Consider the following 21,989-nt stretch of genomic DNA (forward strand, 5'->3'; position numbering starts at 1 on the left):
TATAAGAGTGGGCTATTTCATATTACAGTTTATTCATAAATTTCAATAGTATAGTTCTAAATTACTATGGTTTTTTATATACATCTATTTGTTCAACGCCTAAAACCGTTTTTAGAATAGTTCTTTACATCGGCTGTCACATGGAAAAAAGATTTTCAAAAAAAATCCTTACGTGCTCTTTTGCACATAGATTTGTTTCATGCTCGACTAACTTTTTACATATCAGGTAGCATTCATCTCCAGTAATACCTCTGTCTGAAGATTACAATCTAGAACGTTATTTTTAAGTCTTTATTCTTTGGTGGATACTAAAAATTAAAATGACTTTTTTACTATTGACACATGATAGTCTGATATCTCAAAAATATGGGCTAAGCACGCGTTGAAGGTAAAAACCAAAAAGAAAATCGTACGACCGTATCTCTATTGAATTCAAAATTTAAGCTTTCATTTTATCAAAAGTTTTCTTCTGTTCTCATATAATTATAAATTTTAATTAATAAGCCAAAAAAAAAAAATTTAAAGCATATTTGGCCATGTAGAATCGTCTGAATGTGAAAATCGGTCTTATTCTACCAGAACTGCATATAATTGTATTACTAGGGTGATACCCACCCGCTTCGCTGGGTTTAAAAGTTAAGATTGATAAAGACTACCGTGTTATAGCCTCCACCCCTCTTGCTTTCGCTTATCCTCTTTCTATAATACTTGAAATAATGGTAAGGATTGTTTTACACAGGAAAAATATATGTATGGTTTTCTATTTTTTAAATGTTAAATAGTCGTAATTATTCATTGAGTATATCAGAAAAGATGGCCATGAAATATTTTTTATTGACTATTTTTATAGAAATCTGTAATTTATGGTATTTTTTTTTTTTTAAATAATATATCTTTATAAATTATAGCTTATGTGGTATTCTAATGTATGAGCTATATTATTATTAAGTTTCATTCAATCCATTCATTTTGCGTGAAAGCGTAACAAACAAAAATACAAACAAACATTCTTACATTCACATTTATAATATATAGGGATGCCTGCATAAGAATATCCGTCAATTACAAAAGAGCAATCAACTATGTACCTATCCATATACCAACCTTTGGAGGTTAATCGGATCAAAGTAAAATTTCAACAGGTGATAATCATTTCAAGAAACGTCGAAATAAAATGTTTGAAAATTCGAAAAAAAAAGTGATAATTTACGTCAAATATGTGTTGCCGAAGTTTTGTTTTTTTTTTCTCTGTGGTGTTCATTTCAAAGTTGTTGTATTTTTGCATATAAAAACAGCATCCATGGTATGGATTCAAAATGAAGTTGAAGCATGAAAAGATATGTGTAAATTTGTTTATTTTTCTTACGAATAAGCCACAATATGTAAAAAAAAGAAAAACAAATATATCATATGTTTCATATTTTTCTGTAAGAAAATTATTTTATTCATAATATAAATAAAAAATATTTTAGGAAGGTACAGTTACTTCAACAATGATATTGTTTTTTGTTCAATAGAAACCCTGACTTTAAAAAAAGGCTGTTTCCACAGCTAATTTTCTCATTGGAATTTTCTATTAAAATTGCTAATGTATAAGTTCGTTTCCAACCATATAAACATGTAGGTATCGAAAAACACACTCAAAAAATTCGTTTTTGTTCTTAAATTATTTTTGTGTGTGGCGGAAACATGATTGTTAGCAATCCATACGTTTAGAAACGCATTTTTAACCAGAAAACTAATTTTTACTATATATTCTTCCTTAATATTGTATGTAAAATTTGGAAAAATCTACCTTTTCTATTCGAAGTGGTCAACAAATTTGTGATATCTTATAAATTTATGTTATCCTTTATAGTTCCAGAAAACCTATGGAAATAAATTTTTCATATATTAATTTTTATGCATTTTCGAATTGCACGTGCTATGAAACGCAAAGATGAAGAAACTGGGCAATCTCTTACTGACAGCTTTCACTGTTTCGATTACAACAACTTTTATTCTATCATTTTTTGCAAGTGAGAATGCAAACGTTTTATAATGAGCCGTAAATTGTGTACGATGTGGTTTTCGTAGTTTTGTATTTATTTCTAACAAATAAATAATATTATAGTACAGTTAAAGATGTTACAAATAAAGGAAAATGAAAGAAACCCCTCGCATTTTGCTAAAACCTCATGGAACCGAAGGTGTCAAGTATAATTAGTAACGCATGATTTAGTGTCGCTAATGTTTCTACTAAATTTCTAATGTTTCTAAACAATAAATTGTTAAATAAATAAATAGGCAGCTTGAATTACGTATACGTTATACATGTATAATAGTTTTTGATTATTTGACAAGCACTTAACGGTTACGCTATACAAGTTGCCTAATTAATAATTTTGTTAAATGAACTTTAACATTGATCATTCCATTGAATTAACAATTTATTGTTCATTAACAAATAGAAACATTTGCGCCACTAACTCATGCCTTACTATTGATATTTGACATATATCTATGCAATTTTTATTTTAGCAAAATGCGAGCCAATTTTTGTAACATCTTCTACTGTACTATTAGCGTATATATAACATTTTACATACACCATAAAATTTCTACCACAAAAGTGTTAAATGTTTTGAACTTTTAAATAAATAAACTGGAATAAACTTTATGAGGTAATCATATAACATGCCCCAATCGAATGAGATTGTATAGTAATTTTGTAGGTAGACGTCAATTGTCATTATTTCAAAATTTATTTAGTTTACAAGCTTTTTTTTTTTTTTTAGTTTAGTTTATTTAACTTGCAATGTATTTGTTCTGGTTAAATATTGTAACTGAATTTTAAAGCAGTTATTCTCAACCAATTGAGTTTACCATACACGTTTAGTTTGGATGACTGACCACTAATATGGCAACATGGCCTATGACTGAGCACCCAATTTGTAAATCGATTGACAATGCATTTTTATGGCATAACCTGATACTCATATTCGATGTACATGTCTAATTTTTCGATATTTGGAGTCAAAATGTCAAAAATTTTGTTTAATTAAGCTTTCGATATTTTGAAAACCAAGGTAGATATCGAAAAATTTTATTCCTATTTTTCGTATACATTCATGAAGTTATAACAAAATTCATCATCAAAGTTAAAAATAAGGTATAAATATTATTTTTTATTTCAAAAGTTAAAAAAATAACAAATTGACTTGTCTGCGCCATAATACAAGAAGATATGGCAACCCCGCTATATTATATTATATATTAATTGAAAATCAGTTTCTTGATAAATATAAACTTTTTCAATACAAATTATCTTTAGTAGTAAAATAATCACAGCTTATATGAAAAAATTATCACTTAGAAATAATAAATGTATTTGTTCTACATCATTTCCGAAAATAAAACATTTTCCTTCTCACATATTCTTTTACTAATGTTTTGAATTATTGTTATGAACTTAAATAATTAATGTTTTATCACAAATAACCACTTTTGAGCTACTTTCAATTTCTTTTTTCCATTTTAAATTTGGTTGAGTATCTTACAAACTTCCCCTTGTTGTTTTCTTTGATGAACAACTTTTTCAAACACATCTTTTTATATCGAAACATTTTTTCTTTGTTCAGATTCATTTACTCCAAGTATAGATAAATAAGGTTAGAATAATTTCACTAATACTAATTTGCTTAGTAGAATTGGTTCAATTTGTGTTAGATCTTACCGAATGAACTAACTCTTCGAGAATGAATGATTTACATATGTAACGTGGAATGAACTAACTCTATATGACTTGTCTCATATTTTTAACAGTAGTGCCAACCTTGATTTCGATATTGCAATGTTGATTATTTTATCCAAAAAAATACTACAAGAAAATCAAATAAAATAAAATAAATCAATTATTATCACGCAATAATTATTACCTTTTTCATAATATTAAGGGTCTTTATGTTTGTGTGACAATTATTATTAAAATTTCCCTTCACCCCACCTTCCTCAAGTGCATAACCTTGGAAAATAAAACATTTTCCTTCTACAAACATATTCTTTTACTAATGTTTTGAATTACTGTTTCTCAAACAAGAAATTTTTTTAAGCTTGAAAATAACAAAACTGATATAGATACAATCTAAATTAAAGACACTGTACATTATAATACTTAGTTAAAGTAGTTGACGTGGTACAAATTTGCTTTTCAGATGAAAGCGTTAAAATGTTTTTCATCAAAAAAAAAAAGAAGAATATATACCATTTTTATGTCTGTCGTGTATACGTAATACATAAAGCCCTAAAAATTTCAACATTATGAATAGAATAGCTTCAGTCCCTTGACTCGGTAACTGGAATAATTTAGGGTGTCGAGCTATCTTATTTAATACGGTAATGAGTTTCTATTTGTCAATTCTAGGTACAAATATTATGATACACGATTATCCCTCAGGATAATTTATAAATTTCGTCTAATAACCTTTAATAAAAATGAAAATGATTCAGGCCCAACTAACAGTCATAGAATTGCTCTGTTATCAACTTAAACTTAAAATTACTGTATAACCCAATCCTACTAGTCAAAAAAAGTATTCAACCTCGGAATCTAACGGAATTAACTGAAATTTTTGTGCAAACCTTTATTATGATAGTACAAATGCTGTCTCAAAAGTCGCATATGGTCACGTGTGCGCGTCCTTGAATATTGAAGGTTAAAGGTAGTGAAAATCAGTATTATAAAAGTTATAGAGGATAAAATTATCTAAAAATTTTGCCTGGAACTTTATTTTATATGTTGAACTGTTTTTGAATACCTTGGTATCTTAGCATTTAATGAATAATTAAGTAAAAAAATCGCTTAAAGACTGAGACGATTGACCCTATCTCTTATACGTTATCTTTACATTACCTAAATGTCCCATCAACCTAAAAATGGTAAAGATAATCTGGAAAAATTGAAGGGCCTTATTTTACAACGTTTTAAAAATGGCCCATTATTCTAACCCATCCTTTTCAATAGAAGTTGAATAATAATAACTTGTATAATTGTGAAAAAAAATTTTTTTTTACCTGGAAATATATTTAATTTACAATTTTTTCATTTTCTAAGAACACTTCCGATTAATGGAGGGAGTCAATTTGAGTTTTACTCTTCTATTTTATTGAGGCAAGAAATATATCATTTTCTCATAGCCATACAAAAAGCTAACTGCTTTTTTCTACTCAGACGTTTAGACTACAAAAGTAAAATATATATTTGTTTATTATCTAAAGAAAATAAACATGTCGATAAATGAATTATTAGTTCTAAAAAAACTTTATTTCCTTAAACAAATATAATCTTGAACAAACAACAAAAAATATTTCCTAATAAGTTAATATGAATCCAATTTAGATTTATTATCAATAAACAGTTATCAATAGTCATAAAATTTATATTACACAAATACAATATTTGTTTGTTACGGAAACGTGTCCTAACTAAAGGTCCAAGCAAAAACATAGTCAATGAAAGAAATAAATCAAATGAAAGGTAACATAGAAACAAGTTCGATATTTATTGTTGGTAGGTTTGTATATTCTAGACGAATTAGGTTAACAGAATGTTAAACTGGAGTATTATTATATTACAGAAAAAGTAATACCTTCATTCCTAGAATTTCAAATTAAATTGCATTCATTGCCACCACTTTAAATCGAATATACCAAAATAAGACCCTTAATAAAACCTGTGTAACACATCTTCAAGTATAGTTTCTTCTATATAAATAAAGCTACCTAAGAAGTTATTCGTTCTCTGGCAGTGTACGATAAGTATCATCATATCAATCGGAGAATTACCCACATTGAAAAGTAAAAAAAGTTTTACACAAAAATGTTTTGAACGAAATATTGTCTTCGATTACCAATAGAAGTAAAATAAAGGAAATTTCAAAACATCTTTGTTCCCCTGTCGAATATCAAAACTTTCTAAGCTTTTTTAGTCTGTGTTTAGATTCCTTCAACTACTCAAAACTTGCATAAAAGATGGACCGTTTTAATCTATTATGGCTGATATTTCGTTTTGTAGTTAACCAATCAAAAACTAACAAAAGTTGTTGAGTTTGACATGAGATTATTTGATTGGTTGTTAGTATATTATTTGATTAGTTAACTACACAACGTGGTATTAGTCATAATATATTAAAATGGTTCACTCTGTATTGCTTGAATTTTAGCCGAAAAACTCAACGATACATTGACTAGAAGACATTGAATTTTTGTTCATTTTCCAAGTAAAAATTTCTTATCGTCTTAATTCGACTGTACTTTTATTCATTCATCTAGGAGTTTGCTTCCCTCAATACTTATCTAGTATCCAGTAAATAATTGGAATAAAATAGTAATGGCCAAAAATATGGACAAAGAATTTTAATTAATATTTCCAAAAATATCAATCTTTTTATATCTTGTAAACAAAAAAAAAAATCATTATGAATATATCTTTATGTGCTAGTTCACATATCTATTTAGCAAAAATTAATTTTGAAACATATTCGTTGATGAAAAAAGATATTAAATATTAACGATTTGTCATGAAAAATGCGAGCCAAAGAGTGATTTGAAATATAAAAAGAGTATATTAAACAAAACTCATTAAAATATAGCTCAATTAGGATTCATTATATAGGAATATAAATTAACAAAATTAATTTCATTGTTTTAAACACATAAATTAATGAAAATAATATTATTATATTATTTGAAATGAAAATAACGCCTTAATTATTTTTAGCTCATTGAATTTTCGCTAAAATAATTGAACTCGTTAAGGATAATTTATTAAAACTCATAATATATCTATTTATTTCACTGTGCGATGGGTACAGACGAAAGATTATAATATAGGCAATACTCCACTTGATTCAATTTCAATATAGACTTTAGAATATCAGAATATTCAAAACGTGAGTATTACTCACTTATTATTTTAAATAATTCTACCTTATAATGAAGCTTTTTCGATTAAGCATTAATTAAATCCTTATTGGCTTATAATGGAATGGGCCTAAGTGGAAAATAATGGCTTTTAAGTTCTGACAAGACAATAAATTACTTTGATTCCAAATGGTTGCTATTATTTTCTCATTTTATTAATAAGTGTCTGTTTTATCGCGGACACTGAATCGCGTCGGAGCATTATTCGAAACTTCGAAGAATTGCCAAGTTTCTTTGAACGACTTGAAGTTATTTGATTGAAGAGAAACATATTCATTATAGAAAGGCTCAGTTATTTTACATAACCTGTACTTTTACATGCATGTATCAACATTTATATAGCATACTTTTCATTGTTTTGATAATCTAAACTACATATGAATTAATTTAAACTTTATATAAATATTGAATTACATTTGCATGTGTAAAATAATACAAGACGAGAAAATGAATTTTGTATCACCATAATTGAAACAAACCTCATAATATGTGGTGTTCCTTGAAACATTTAGGCACGAAAGAGCCTTCTTCCTGATCTGTACTTAGCTTATATGAAACGTAACGTTTTTTAAATTCGTATCCGATTTTTGTTTAAGTTTTAAAAGTCGATGCAGTTCTTAATTCAACAAAATAATATTTATTCCGTTTGGTTTGTGTATTGTAAAAATTTGTGGAGCATTGAATTCGTATATTCACACCGCACATGAGTTTTATTTCAGGAGTTTCCATGGTAATGAAACACTACTATCCCTGGCCATTATAAATGTGCAAGTAATGTTGTTTGTTTTTTTTGTTTTTGATGCTTTCACGTAAAAACTACTGAGTGAATTTGATTGAAACTCGAGAATAATATAGCTCATACATCAGACTATTATTGATAACTCGTAAGCTGAAATTTATAAAGACATATTTTTAAAAAAATGAATTAATTAATTAAATTTGAATCTGAATTTTCATTGCGCCATCTATGAACATCATAAATTAAAGATTTCTGTAAAAACTTTACATTAAATTTTAAAAAAAATGAAAACTGTTCACATAGTTTAGCGGTATAAAACAATCCCTATCCCTTTTTTGATGAATAGTGAGAGCAAGGAAGGTGAAGGCTAGAACACGATTATTTTTACCAGTCTTTACTTTACAACTCAGAGAAGCGGGCGGATATCAAGCTAGTATTAATATAATTTTATGGGTCGACATGTAAATCTATTGTAGTTAACGTTATAAATTTAATACTATTTTCTAACAAATTTAAATAAGTTAATTTACTTTAAAAAAATATTATTTAGGCAATTTGTTTTTTTACTTTCACAGTTTCCAATGAAATAAGTTGAGTTAATTGTTATTATTCAATAGTTTTTATTTGACATTTACGATACTAATTACATGTAAACAATTAAAAAATAGTCACATTTTAAACAAAACGTGTGATTTATTGCATATTTGATAAGAGAGGAGCGCTGCAATCGATTCAGTTGTCCCCTCCACCTACATTGCACACAACGAATGCCATTATAGTTTCTGTTATAAACACATATAACGGTTAATTATTTGAAGTTTCCAATTACTGTTCTGTTCAATAATTAATCAAGTAATGTAATTGATAACTTGTTATGTAGATATATTTGGATGTAACAGATATCTATCTAATTTGATAACTATCTCAAATCTTATACGATCAACTTAGAGCGATCGTGACAGTCATTTTAATTAACAGGCGTTAACATTCACTATGTATCGTAAGATTGTTTAATTTTAAACTATAGTAATTTACTGACCTGAAATTAAAGCACAACATTTAGTTCCAGTGCTTTTTAGCATGCATTGTCATTGATAAACACACCTCTAGAAATAGATGTCTAGCAAAAATATGGTTAGTCTTACAAGTATTCAAAGTCTTCATGTCTTTTAAGTATTCGCAGCCTTCACCTTCATGGGCCAGAAATTTTTCAATACCAGCAGGCTTCAATTTCGCGCATATTAACTTTTATATTATTTTATTAGGAATAAATGCAAACATCGTTTTGTCTAACTTGAAAATAGTAGTTCTACTTCGTAATGAGTTAATAAAAGAGCCGATATCTAAAAAAATTGAAAAGTATGGGGTCAGATAATAATCCAAACCGATTGAAAGACAAATTTAATAGATAAAAGAGTTGATTGATAAAGCATAATTAAGCAACTTTTAGTGGTATATTTACCAATGACAATGTATGCTGAGGGAAATTCAGCTTAAATGGGCAAAAATAGAATAATATATATTTTCAAACATTTATACAGGGTGTTCCGTGACTCTAGGGATATAGCTTAAGAGCGTATTCTTTGGAAAATTTTAGGTTGAAAGTGCCGTTAATACATTTGTCCAAAACTCAACGGTTAAGGAATTATGGGCATTATTTAATTTAACCAATAAAGTAAAACATTGTTGAGTAAACTATTTTAAATGTTTTATTAATTAAAATTTTTTCTTGGTACACTAATAGATAGGGGCTTTTTTCGGTCACATTAAGACTAGCTCTTTCGTCGGAAAGTTGTTACTGTACCTTTTTCTGCCAAATAAAGATGCACATTCCCGCACTGTAAACAAAAAAAAAATCATAAACAATCTAATGTCACCATAACAACAATATGGCAAAACAATTACACGGCAAACCAGATTAATTTACTATTAACTTTACTCCCCTTGACTATTATCTTTGGAGACATATTAGTGAGCATAACTCCTTAAATATTGGGTTTTGGACAAAATCTTATAAGGTACTTTCGACTTAAAATTGACCAAAGAATACGCTCTTAAGCTATGTTAATCGAGTCAAGGAACACCCTGTATGTGTCAAAAATTGTAGTTACAACGCAGAACAGTTTTTATAAGAATAGTTTCTTTTTTTTAAATCTATTCAAAAGCACTCCCACACAAATGAATTATGGATCCACCACGTTTCATTAAAATAATAATTCTTGGGTTAGTGTCTGTTAACCAGTCATTTATTGTACTATTTATTTTTTGAGCACAATTAGTATTAGATAATTCTTGCAAAATTTAATGTATATATTTTCTTTTTTACAGAATGTTACAACGCGCACAAGATACGGATTATATAAATATAAATTGCGTAGATCCATTAGGACGTTCCGCATTACTAATGGCAATAGATAATGAAAATTTAGAAATGGTCGATTTATTAATATCACATCGAGTAGAAACAAAAGATGCATTATTACATGCAATTAGTGAACAGTTCGTGGAAGCTGTTGAAGTGTTATTGGATCATGAAGAATCCTTACATAAACCTGGTGAACGTTATGTAAGTAACATTTTATTTTTCTTTTATTTAATATATACCCTAAAAAGTAAATTGTTGGTTGTATAATGGGTTTTCTGAAAAAATAACATTCGGGAAATTTTAGGCAAGCTTTAGAAAATTGTCTGTAAAGATTAATCTAGAAATTGACGCTTATATATTAAAACAGTATACATTTAAAAGTTATATGAAATTATAGCAAATTTCTTTAAACTTTTTAGCAAAGCTAGTTGCATTCTAGAATCGAATTTCCGCTGGCTCTGCTCATTTAGAAAAGATTGGCCTAAATTTTCAAGTTTAAAATTCCAGACATCGACACGGTAAATGTCCCTTATCGCAATCCTCGCAGTAGTTATCATTTAGTGCACAATTTCACGTAATTATTCATGTTGCTATGAAAATTTAGTCCATCTTACGTTTCAACACTCGCCTTTTCGAATCAACTAAGTTTTGATAAACTGTCTGGCTGGGTCTTTAGGTCATAAAATTTTATGTTTGAAGTAAGAGGTCACCAATTCAGTCTCGATTTCTTGGACCATCCGTAGTTATACAGATGAATCTAGAACAACAAAACGTAAAAATTTAACGTCAAGATAGTATTTACCAAGATATTTCAGCTTTCTCATAGGAACCGTTAGGCGCAAAAACGAGTTCACTTTGTTTCTTTTCTACCTAGTTATAACGGCTCCCATAATAGAGTTGGTTTAGACACTGCCCGCCCAATTCTTCAATACGTTTGCTTTTTACCTAGAGACATTTAATTAATGTCACTAAATTCCAAAGATAATATCTTCAAAACATTTGAGATTACACTCCATTCTTATCTGCCCTACTAAAGTATTATTAAAGAAAGAAAAAAAATTTCTTAGTATCTTACTCGGCTCTGCTATTTAGACATTGTGGATGCCACCTAATGAAAAACAAGCGTCACCTGTGCATTTTTCTCATCGTTCGTTTTAGTAAATGAAAAAAAAATCATCCATAAATACACAGTATTAGTTCAAAGAATATTAGATTTGTTTAATACAAATCATCTTGATAGTTTATTTCAAACATGTCATCAACGTCATGTCATCTCATATTTAGAAGTAGATGGATTATACATCTGAAACCATCTATTTACGTCAGTAACGGTGAAACCAAATCACAAGACATAAGTATCACAAGACATAATTCTTGTTCTTATTAGCTTGATGTACTACAGTATTCTACACTAAGAATGTTATTACAAAAAATAAATTATTATCTTATTCAAGTAGTACGAGCGCCAAGGCAAGCTTGGACTGGTAGTTGAAATTATTTGTAAATTATTTTCAACTTGTATGATGAATTTTGTTATAAATTCATGAATGTAGGCGAAAATTAATAATAAAATTTTTCAGTATCTGCCTTAGTTTTTGAAATATCGAAAGCTTAATATTTCAATAAATTTTCAATTTTCGAGATTTTGAAAATAACTTCAGATATCGAAAAATTTTATTCTTACTTTTCGTCTTACATTGTCAAGTTATTACATAATTCACCATCAAAATTGAAAAAATTAATTTTGTTTAATCCTTACATCCTTGATTAATCGGGCATAGCGGGTTTTTTTTGTTTTAAATGATTTATTAAGGTCTTAACTTTAATTTGAATAGTTTTTTTTTTTTAATTGTAGTCCGTAGGAATTTTTGGAGAAATCTATAAAACCTATCATCAATCTACCGTTTTCCCATAAGACCAATGTTAAAGATTCCTACTTTTGAAGTCATTATTATTTATTTTAATAATCGGACAACCCACCCCCTCCCTAAAATTTTAAGGAGCTTTAGACTTAGTCCAACTATATATTTAAAAAAAATCAAACCGTTGCTCTGGCGGTGGATAGAAGCTTGCTCCTTAAAGCTCGTATATCCTTATTCTTTACTCTCGTGGTGAGTAAAGATTAAGGATATACTAGCTTTAAGAAGCAAGCTTCTAAAGTCCCGCAATTTTTGAAGAGCTTGAAAATTATATATTTTTATACCATGTATATGAAATATGCAAGGTATACTAAGTTTAGTCTAAAGTTTGTAACGCTCAAAAATATTGAAGCTACGAATTAAATTTTGCTATAGGTGTTAATAAAATCACCTAATTAGTCCATTTCCGGTTGTTTGTCCGTCTGTCCGTCTGTCTGCAAACACGATAACTCAAAAACGAAAAAAATATCAAGATGAAATTTTTATAGCGTGCTTAGGACGTAAAAAGTGAGGTCGAGTTCGTAAATGAGCAACATAGATCAATTGGGTCTTGGACTCATCTTGATAACCGTTCAAGATGATAGAACAAAAGTGTAATGCAAAAAATGTTTCTTATAAAAAAATAAACAACTTTTGCTCGAAACATTTTTTCGTAAATATCGTTTACCCGTGAGAGCGCAAATTAGGCGATAAATTATATAGTTTGTATTATACGGGAATATCAGTTAAGTGTGTATATATGTATGTATGTATGTATGTATCTTTCTTTACTGATGATATGACGTAAAAAACAAATGATTGCGTAAAAAACTCTGCCTTTACATGGTATTTCAACAATTAACTCAGTCAATTGTTTGTTTTCACTTGTTTAAATACTGCTGATAGGTTGAAAAATCTGAAAAATTCATAATTACAAAATAGACTAAATTATTTGGAGATAAAAAAAGTTTTAACCACATATGCCATTTTTTATAAAAAAAGTTATGTATATTTTAAATCAAGCGTAAGCAAAATATTCATAACAGGGGGGCTGTTTAGTTAAAGTGATCCTTTTCCATAGCAAGATTTCCTTTCATTATCAAATTGATAAACAAGTTTGCTTTTTGGGTCTTTCGTTCCTGTATTATAATAGGAGAATATTTTTAATAAAATGTAAATAGCGCTTGGTATTCGTTAGTTTTGACAAGTCCTATCATTAAATTTTGCATCCGTTATTTCAAATATTGTCATACAATCACTTCTTGTGGAACTACCTTAAGTTTTAGTTGTAATAAATGGCCTTTTCACATTTAATTTTAGTGTAAGTGCACCAAGCCAAAAAGAACAGACAGTTGGTGTGAATATCTTATATCATTTAAATTGAATATTGTATGACCAGGTTAGAAAATGTCTTCTATGAACTTATGAAGAACATTACTTACCCAGTACATTTATTTCCTAAATATTTAAATAATACTGTGATTTTGGAAAGATTTATTTATACACTTCTAGGTACAAAATATGTGCTTGTAAAGGATGATTCATTATCGCTTATTTACGATCCTACTGTTACTACTCATTCACGTTCCTTCACATTTGAGGTATAATATTATTCAGATGATGTGGCCAAATTTTTAAATGCATACCATGATAAGGAAAAACGGCCGCAAAGAAATTTCAGTTTATTGTATTATTGTTTTTGAAATTCTTTATAATAGTTGATCAGCAACAATCTTGAGTTTCTTTTTAGGATTCGTCGACTACTAGGAAAATATTCGAAAACTTTTCGAAAAGCTATGTAAAAATCTTCAATCCAATATTAAACTTCTCTAATCAACGAGTGATTTTCTATTGATTATTCTCTGAAAAACTGTTTTTAACCCACAAACCAAAAAGAGAGGTGTTATAAATTTGACCACTATGTATGTCCGTTTGCCTGTGGCATCATAGCTCCTAAACGGGTGAACCGATTTGGATTTTTTTTTTTTTTAAAGGTAATTCAAAAGGGAATTTTCTTAGCTAGAAGTTTAGGGTTCCATACCCGAAACAACTAAAACAGAGGAGATGTTCTTCAAAATCGGTCCACTTTGGAAAGAGCTGTAATGAAAAAGATAATTTAATGGAGAGTGTTCTTAGCTATGCTTCAATTTCGAATATAAGGTTCTGTACTAGAAATATTTGTAGGTATCTATCACTTCTTATTTTTGTAAAAATATGAAAGATGCGATTTCCCTAACGAAATTTTTCATTACTGAAACAGCACCTCTTTGGAACAAATTCATAAAATGTGATACTTAGATGAAGTTGACTTTGGACATTGCAAGAAAAAAATGAATACTAATGCAAATAATTTGCATATTAATCATTTCGAATAAGGCCTAAGAAAGTCCTTTACAGAAAAATAAAACTTTCAGTAGATTTAGAGTGTATTTTATTCGGCATAACAAGTGAATTGAAAATGTGTATTTATTGTTTTAAAAAACATTGAATGAATTGACATGTAAATAAATAAATAAATATTTAGATAAATTTTAGAGGTTTATTATAACAGTGCCTTAATACCGTAAAATATTTCAAATACAAACATTATATTGAATTTGATGTTTATGAAATAAATGCTTTGGTACAAGAAGATTTTACTCACAAAATCTAAAGAATAATTAAAGAGAATTGAAAAAGATACACTCGAACCAGGACTCGAACCCGGACTTCTTGGATTCATGTCAAGCGCCCTACCAATTAGGCTATTCGAGTTCTTGATAGCCTAATTGGTAGGGCGCTTGACATGTATCCAAGAAGTCCGGGTTCGAGTCCTGGTTCGAGTGTATTTTCTCAATTCTCTTTAAAAAAGATTACTAGACAAGATATTTGTCAATATTTTCTGTACGCTGTTTGTATCATATTAAAAATCACCAATTATAATCGAGAGACCATGATGTAAATAAATATCGTATACATGATTAAAAGTAAACAAAAACAAAAAGTAATACTAAAGAATAATTTCTTAAATGCCGGATCTGTTTCTAATAAATTTATCCTAGAAATCAGGAGCGCATTCTTAATGTCCAGTCTATTTTATATATACATTTCTTCGAATGCGAACAAAATAAGAAATATTTATCTTCAAAGAAAGAGAAATCGAACGCACTTCAAAAATGCGTTTAGTCTCATTGAAAACGTTACAAAAACTTTTTTGAAAACTTTGTATCATTAATTTTGAAGTATTATTTTCAAGATCACATGAAATTAAAACTGCTCTAGGTTGAAGCGTGGTTAAAGGCTTTTCGAGAGCATGTAAGTTTCAAAATATTTGCCTTCCTCGTTTGTGTAATTAAGTTCACAGAAAAAATGCGTGAAGATAGTCCTTGACTTACTTTTTCTTTTCTTAGTCCAGTAAGTCTTTTAAACTTTATTAAAGAGTAGATAAAAATACATAATTAGAATTAATTAAAATTTCAAAAATTTTTTGAATCTGCAACGCAAAACGAAGGTTTTTAATTTTTTACCCAAATTGATAACTATTTTCCAATTTCGATAAAACTCAGTATATAAGGACAATTGTGGCCCAAAAAGTACACAAATCAGATTTATAAAATCTATTTCGGGCAATATCTTAGAAACTATTCAAACCTTCGTTAATTCTTTTCGATTTGCTTTTTTTTGCTGGTCAAAATTACCATAGAATATAGTTATTACCAAATTTTGAAACAACAAGTTTTTTGTGATTTTTTCGTTTTTTTCGGTTCCACCTTAATACTTACAAGCGAAAATAGCTAACATCGAGAATACTCGTTTTGTTTCCAAGTTTGATAAAACTCATTATAAAAGGAAACTTTGACCCAAAAAGTACAAAATACGAGTTTATTAAATAATTGGATGGGTGGTTTCTGAAAAATCGCCTATAAGCCCATACAAAGTGTGACCACTTGAACACTCTGTATATCAATACATAAATTCAAAAAGTATCAGTAGAAATCTTTTTGTTTTTTTAAATACAATAAGAGTAGGTTACACATACTATATTCATTGAAAAGCAGGTCGTACAATGCGATACGATATGGACGGTCTGCTACAGTTCGTAGATAGGTACTGTAGAGGTTTGTTGTTAGTTTTATAGTATGTTTGGAGGTTTAAACCTATATGTAAATGTGAAAGTCCCTTAGGGAATATTGAAGTATAACCTGAATAATAATAATAATAGTTGCAGTACTTTTCATAAGTGGTATATTGTTCTATCTCATCTCCTTTTATATCTGTTAACATATATCTCTCACATTCTATTCTTTCGTTTTGCAAAACGCTATCATCTATTTTATAAAAGTGGTTGTGTATTTTTACCTCTATATGGAGAATCCAACGACATGCTTCAAGATCAGAATAAAAGTTCTTGATGCCCCAAAATTATATTTGAGGATATCGTCGAAACAGATATCTATACGTTCTGTACTATCGACAAAATTCAAAAACTCCTATAATAGTTATAAAGATTTTTGCAAATCAATTTCTCCTTTCTAGCTCAAAAGTTAGTGCGGTAAAATTACTTTTCAATTTTCCAGAACTTGAATCTAACTTGCTCATTCGCAAGCTGTTTTCTGGGTTTCACGACATACAGTTGTAATTTTCATGTCTTTTAGTCGCAATTTCAAGCCTGTCAGGGGAAGGGACATGAAAGTGGAGTAATAAATGATATACAATCGAATACCTCACACTTACAAAATTTGATATTTTGTGTGGGAATCATGTATCGGATCTGAGCTGAGAAAAGAGGTAACTATCCCATGAGTATTATCTGGATGTGGTGAAATTAGGTATGCACTATCAAAATAACCAGGGAAATTTAGAAATAATTAAAAAGTCACCGACTCATTTTTCGGGTACGGAACCCTAAACTCGCATTTGAAACATATTTAAGAACACTTTAAATTAAATTACCTTTTTCATAATTTCTTCCCAAACTGAGCCTATTATAAAGATCATCGCTATTTTTTTAGTATTTTCGGGTACGAAACATAGCTAAAAACACCCTCCACTAAATTAACTTTCAAACAAAAAAAAAAACAAAAATCAAAATCGGTTCATCCGTTTAGGCGCTACAGACGGAAACATGCACAGACACATACACACACTCATAGCGGTCAAACTTATAACACCCCTTTTTTTTAGCTCGAAGGTAAAAACGAAAGGTGTGACGTTCCGATTTTTTTAAACCATGTATGAAAGTTACAACTGAAAGTTTTGAACTTACAAATTGCCTTTTTGTGTGGCTTCATAATCTGTATATAGAGTACATGTGAAGAGTTTGCATTAGTTTTTCATTTTTATTGTTACATCGATGTACCGAACAAACAAAAACCCGATATAATCTTATTATTGTTTCAGTTTGTATGAGCAACAAATTTTTCAAATTTTTTCGTTCTAGTAAAAGACAATTGAAAACCAATGTTTGAATTCCTAATTATTTTTGTTTGTATGACCCGAATTTAAAGTTTGTATGTTTTCTGTAATATTTATCTCCAAAACTCTCATTCACAATCACGGGGAATATCCTCTCGGAAAATATTCGTTAATGTTTGCCGAAGTGAAGCACTTTATACTCACTTAGTCTAAATTAGTAAGTATCTCATTGCTATGGCCGGCAACGAAGTTGCAACTAATGGTCCGGTAAGTGCTTCCTAACTTCAGATTTCAATGTAAAAATTAAAAAATGTGCCAGAATGAATGAAAAGATTTGAAATCAAAATTAAAATAGTTTGATAAACATAAAAGATATCAGCAATTAAATAATTTTTTTATTTTATTCTTGCTTGGATAAGTAGACACTATGACCATTGCAGGTTATGACGTCACCAAGTGTTATTTTTTTTCTTTCTATTTGTACATTTAAATCCTTTCTATTTTCTTAGTTTAGGTTAGGTTATATTGGCTGTCGGCGAAGGACACACTTAGGCTATAGACCATTGTGATACCATACATGCGTTTTACCACCTTCCCACTAATAATTTTTATCAGCTTCTCAATTTCAGAGGTTGAGTGCACCTCCTTCATGCATATACCATGCACTTCACCAGCCCATCACAACTATTAATTAAATTAATTTTGTTGGGACAGCGGGAATCGAACCCGCTACCCTAAGCATACCGCGGACCAAATTGGTTACGCCTTAACCAACTGAGCTACTAATTTCGTTATCTTAGTTATTGATGTTGCTCATTCTATTCTCTTAGTTATTGATGTTGCTCAAAAATTGATTTCACACGATGCTTACTTCGTTTATTGGATTAAAACTGCGTGAGCATTTTCTTCTTAGGATTTTATTCTCTACATCACTGTCTTATTCGAATGTAATGATTAGGGATACTCTCAAATAAGAATATTTAACGGAATCTCGCCATCCCAACAATGCAAAATAAGAAATTGGAAAATGTTTTAAATTTTGTAACGCAAAAATTTTTTTATTTATTTAAATTTTAGTAACTGTTGATTTTACCAAACCCAGGTTTTTTGTTTAACTAAATTTTTTATAACGTTGGAAATGTGAGTAAAACACATTTGTTTATAAATAACCCTATTCAAGCTTAATTATCACACTATAAAATAAATTTTATAATGAATATTCATTTTACCCTGTATATATGAAATATACATCAAGGTATATCAACTTTAGTCCCAGGTTTGTAACGCTTAAAAATAATACTGATGATACGAACAAATTATGGTTCAAGTGTTCATAAAAACATCTAATTAGTCCATTTCTGATTGTCTGCCTGTCTGTCTTATCAAAAAAAATGAAAAGAGATATCAAGCTGAAATTTTTATAGCGTGCTTGAGAAGTAAAAAGTGACTTTGAGTTCGTAAATGAGAAACATAAGTCAAATAGATCTTGAGTCCGTAAGATCCATCTTGTAAACCGTTTAATAAACAATTTTTGATTGAAACATTTTTTCGTAAACTTCATTGTTTGCCCCATTCATTCCACGAGGGGGCAAATTAGGACATAACTTTGGTGTCCATTTTCTCTAGAACTATAAATAACAGAGATTTTTGATTTGCAGATAGCTTCAACTAGTAGTTTTGTGAAAGATTCTCGAAAAACGAAAAAAATTTCTAGAAAATACTTCGAAATGTTCTCAAACCAACATTGTGTAAGTTTTTAAACCCTTCTTATTTATTACAAGTGAAATATACAAAATTTATAAAACCCCCGACAAATTTTGGGGTACGGAACCCTAAACTCGACTTGAAACTTATTTCAAAACACTCTCCATTAAATTACCTTTTTCCGCCAAAAAAATTTGTTTCCGAACTGAGCCGCTTTGGAAGATCATAGCCAATTTTTTAGTTTTTCCGGGTACGGAACTCAAAACTCGCACTTTAAACATAGCTAAGAACACTCTCCATTAAATCACCTTTCAAGCGAAACAAAAAATCAAAATCGATTCATCCGTTTAGGCACTACGATACCACCGACAGATGGACAGACAGACACACAGTCAGGCAGACACACACACAAAGCCATCAAACACCCCTTTTTTTTACTTCGAGGGTTAAAAAATAATTCAAGCACTCACATTCAACACTTGCTATGTCAGGTGTTTCAGCAGTTAACTCAGTCAATTGTTTGATTTTATTGGTTTTTTTTTTTAATTTTTCCTAGAATACTCATTCATCAGTGCAGGTGACAACACTATGTCAAAACCAGTTAACTGTTTCACAATAAAAACACTAGAAATATTAATATTTATATACAAAAATAAACGCACGCTATTTAAAATTTTTTTTATTTTCCATCCATTAAAAATTTTTAATGGATAGATTTGTTCGAAAATTTATTTTAATAAATAACAAATATAATATTTTCTACATTCAATTAATTTTATTTCATTTCAAATTAATTATGATCACTTTTTAATTATATTTCAATGAACATTAATTGTTTAAAACATAACAAAACCGACCTGAGTATAATTCTTAGAGCTGAGACTAATAAATAACTTTCAGCATAAAAAAATTAAATTGTGAACTCCAAAACTATTCTTGTATCATTACTTTTTGTTTTTGTTTACTTTTAATAATGTATACGATATTTATACACATCACGGTCTCTCGATAATAATTGATGATTTTTTTAATATGATACATACAGCGTAAACTAAATATTGACAAATATCTTGTCTAGTAATCTTAATTAAAGATAATTGAAAAAATACGCTCGAACCAGGACTCAAACCCGGACTTCTTGGAACAAATTAACAAAGTAAAAATAAAAATTCAATGAGTTGAAAAATTGCACTCTGTGTCTAGAACTCGAATGGCCTAATTGGTAGGGCGCTTGACATGAATCCAAGTCTGGGTTCGAGTCCTGGTTTGAGTGTATTTTTTCAATTCTCTTTAATTATTCTTATATCATTTCGTGTTCTTTCAATTAATTTTTGCTATCAGAAAATCAGTCACAATATTAGTCATGAATTCGTCAATAAAATTATTTGCGTGCCATTTTGCCAAAAGTCTTATTACAGTTTGAACATTGATTAAAGTATGCAAGTCCCAAAAACTCTTCAGAGATCTCCACTGCTGTGGTAATTCCCATTATCCAATCAATCGCATTTTGCTTCCTACAAAAGGTTATCAAAAGCAGGCTGACAGTCAGATAGGCAGAAAAGCTGACATCAGGCACACCTATCTCTCTTTTCGAGGTACAAGCAGAAAATTTCTATCAGGAAATTCAAAATTCATGCAAAAACATATTAATTTATTACATTCTATATATACAAGATGTCCCACCTGTCACCATCAATATTTTGTCAGAAAAATATGATGTCTGGCCAAATCATAAAATACTGCGGTCATTTTCAATTTGACTTTGACTTAAAGAAGCATTTAATTAAAAACCAACGAATGTTATAACCAATAAAGTTAAGTTAAGTTATTCAAAAGAGTTCTACAATTTTAATTATCGTAAGGATATTCCTGGGCAATCCTTTATTAATTCCCCTTGAGTAGATATCAGTCCATCCCAATTGATGGTGTCATTTGGGAATTTGTATTCCAGGATACTCGTCTTGGGTACAAAATATACAGAGACCGTTCCCTGTGAGAAATTCAGAATAACCTTTGAATTAGATATCTGCCAAATTTGTTCGATTTAAAAAAAAATGTGGCCAACACATTTTTCTGTTTTTTCCTCCAAAAATCTTTCCCGTTATTCTATAAAGATTAAGTTTTCATTCTAATGTATTCATAAAAGCTACCGTTATCGTTAATTTTTCTAATCTTTTTTAACTAACATGCAATATCCACTTAGTTAGATTTTCTTTGAGATCTTATGAAAATATTCAAGAAGTATCTTTCGAAAATATATTACACTTGATACAATATTCAACTTGTTTATACAGGTAATTTTTTAAAAAGTTTCCAAATAATTTCTTATAAAAAGGATTGAAAAATCAAAAAATTGCCAACCAATCTTCTTTTTTCGATGAGAAAAAAAACAATCTGTTTAGTTTTAATTTCCGAGTCTTGCGAGTCAAACGATGGTCAATTTTTTTTTAATGTAACTACCTATTTTTTATAACAGATTCAGATTCTTTTCTGCAAATATCTGCAAATTTTTTCAATGGTTATTTGTGTTTCACTAATAAAAATCTCTTATTGCAAGCATTTTAATCTGAAAATACCTAAAATGAGGTACCAAAAATTCGGCCTGGGTAAAAAAATTTTCTTTTTGCGTCAAAGAATCCGAATCTACTACAAACCGTATGTAATTCCATAAAAAAAAAGTAGGACCTTGTTTAACCAGGAAGGTGTCTCCGCATTAAAAAACTGAAGACCCTATTTACTTTCTCCCTAAATTTCGTGTTTTTCTGTTTTTATACCACGTATGTATGAAATATATATCAAGGAATACATATATATATATATATATATATATATATATATATATATATATATATATATATATATATATATATATATATATATATATATATATATATATATATATATATCTAGCGACTTTAGTTCCAAGTTA

General features: G+C 29.0%; 1 protein-coding gene across 1 annotated transcript in view; it reads left to right on the plus strand.

Moving 5' to 3' along the window:
- Positions 1-21,989, plus strand: part of LOC123292894 (transient receptor potential-gamma protein) — a 149,181-nt gene that overhangs the window by 16,584 nt on the left and 110,608 nt on the right. Inside the window, exon 2 of the mRNA XM_044873608.1 lies at positions 10,028-10,265. Within this exon, the coding sequence (XP_044729543.1) occupies positions 10,028-10,265 (238 nt within the window). The remainder of the gene's footprint in view (positions 1-10,027; positions 10,266-21,989) is intronic.

The sequence above is a fragment of the Chrysoperla carnea genome, chromosome 2, assembly GCF_905475395.1.
Source record: "Chrysoperla carnea chromosome 2, inChrCarn1.1, whole genome shotgun sequence".
In the NCBI taxonomy this organism is placed as follows: domain Eukaryota; kingdom Metazoa; phylum Arthropoda; class Insecta; order Neuroptera; family Chrysopidae; genus Chrysoperla; species Chrysoperla carnea.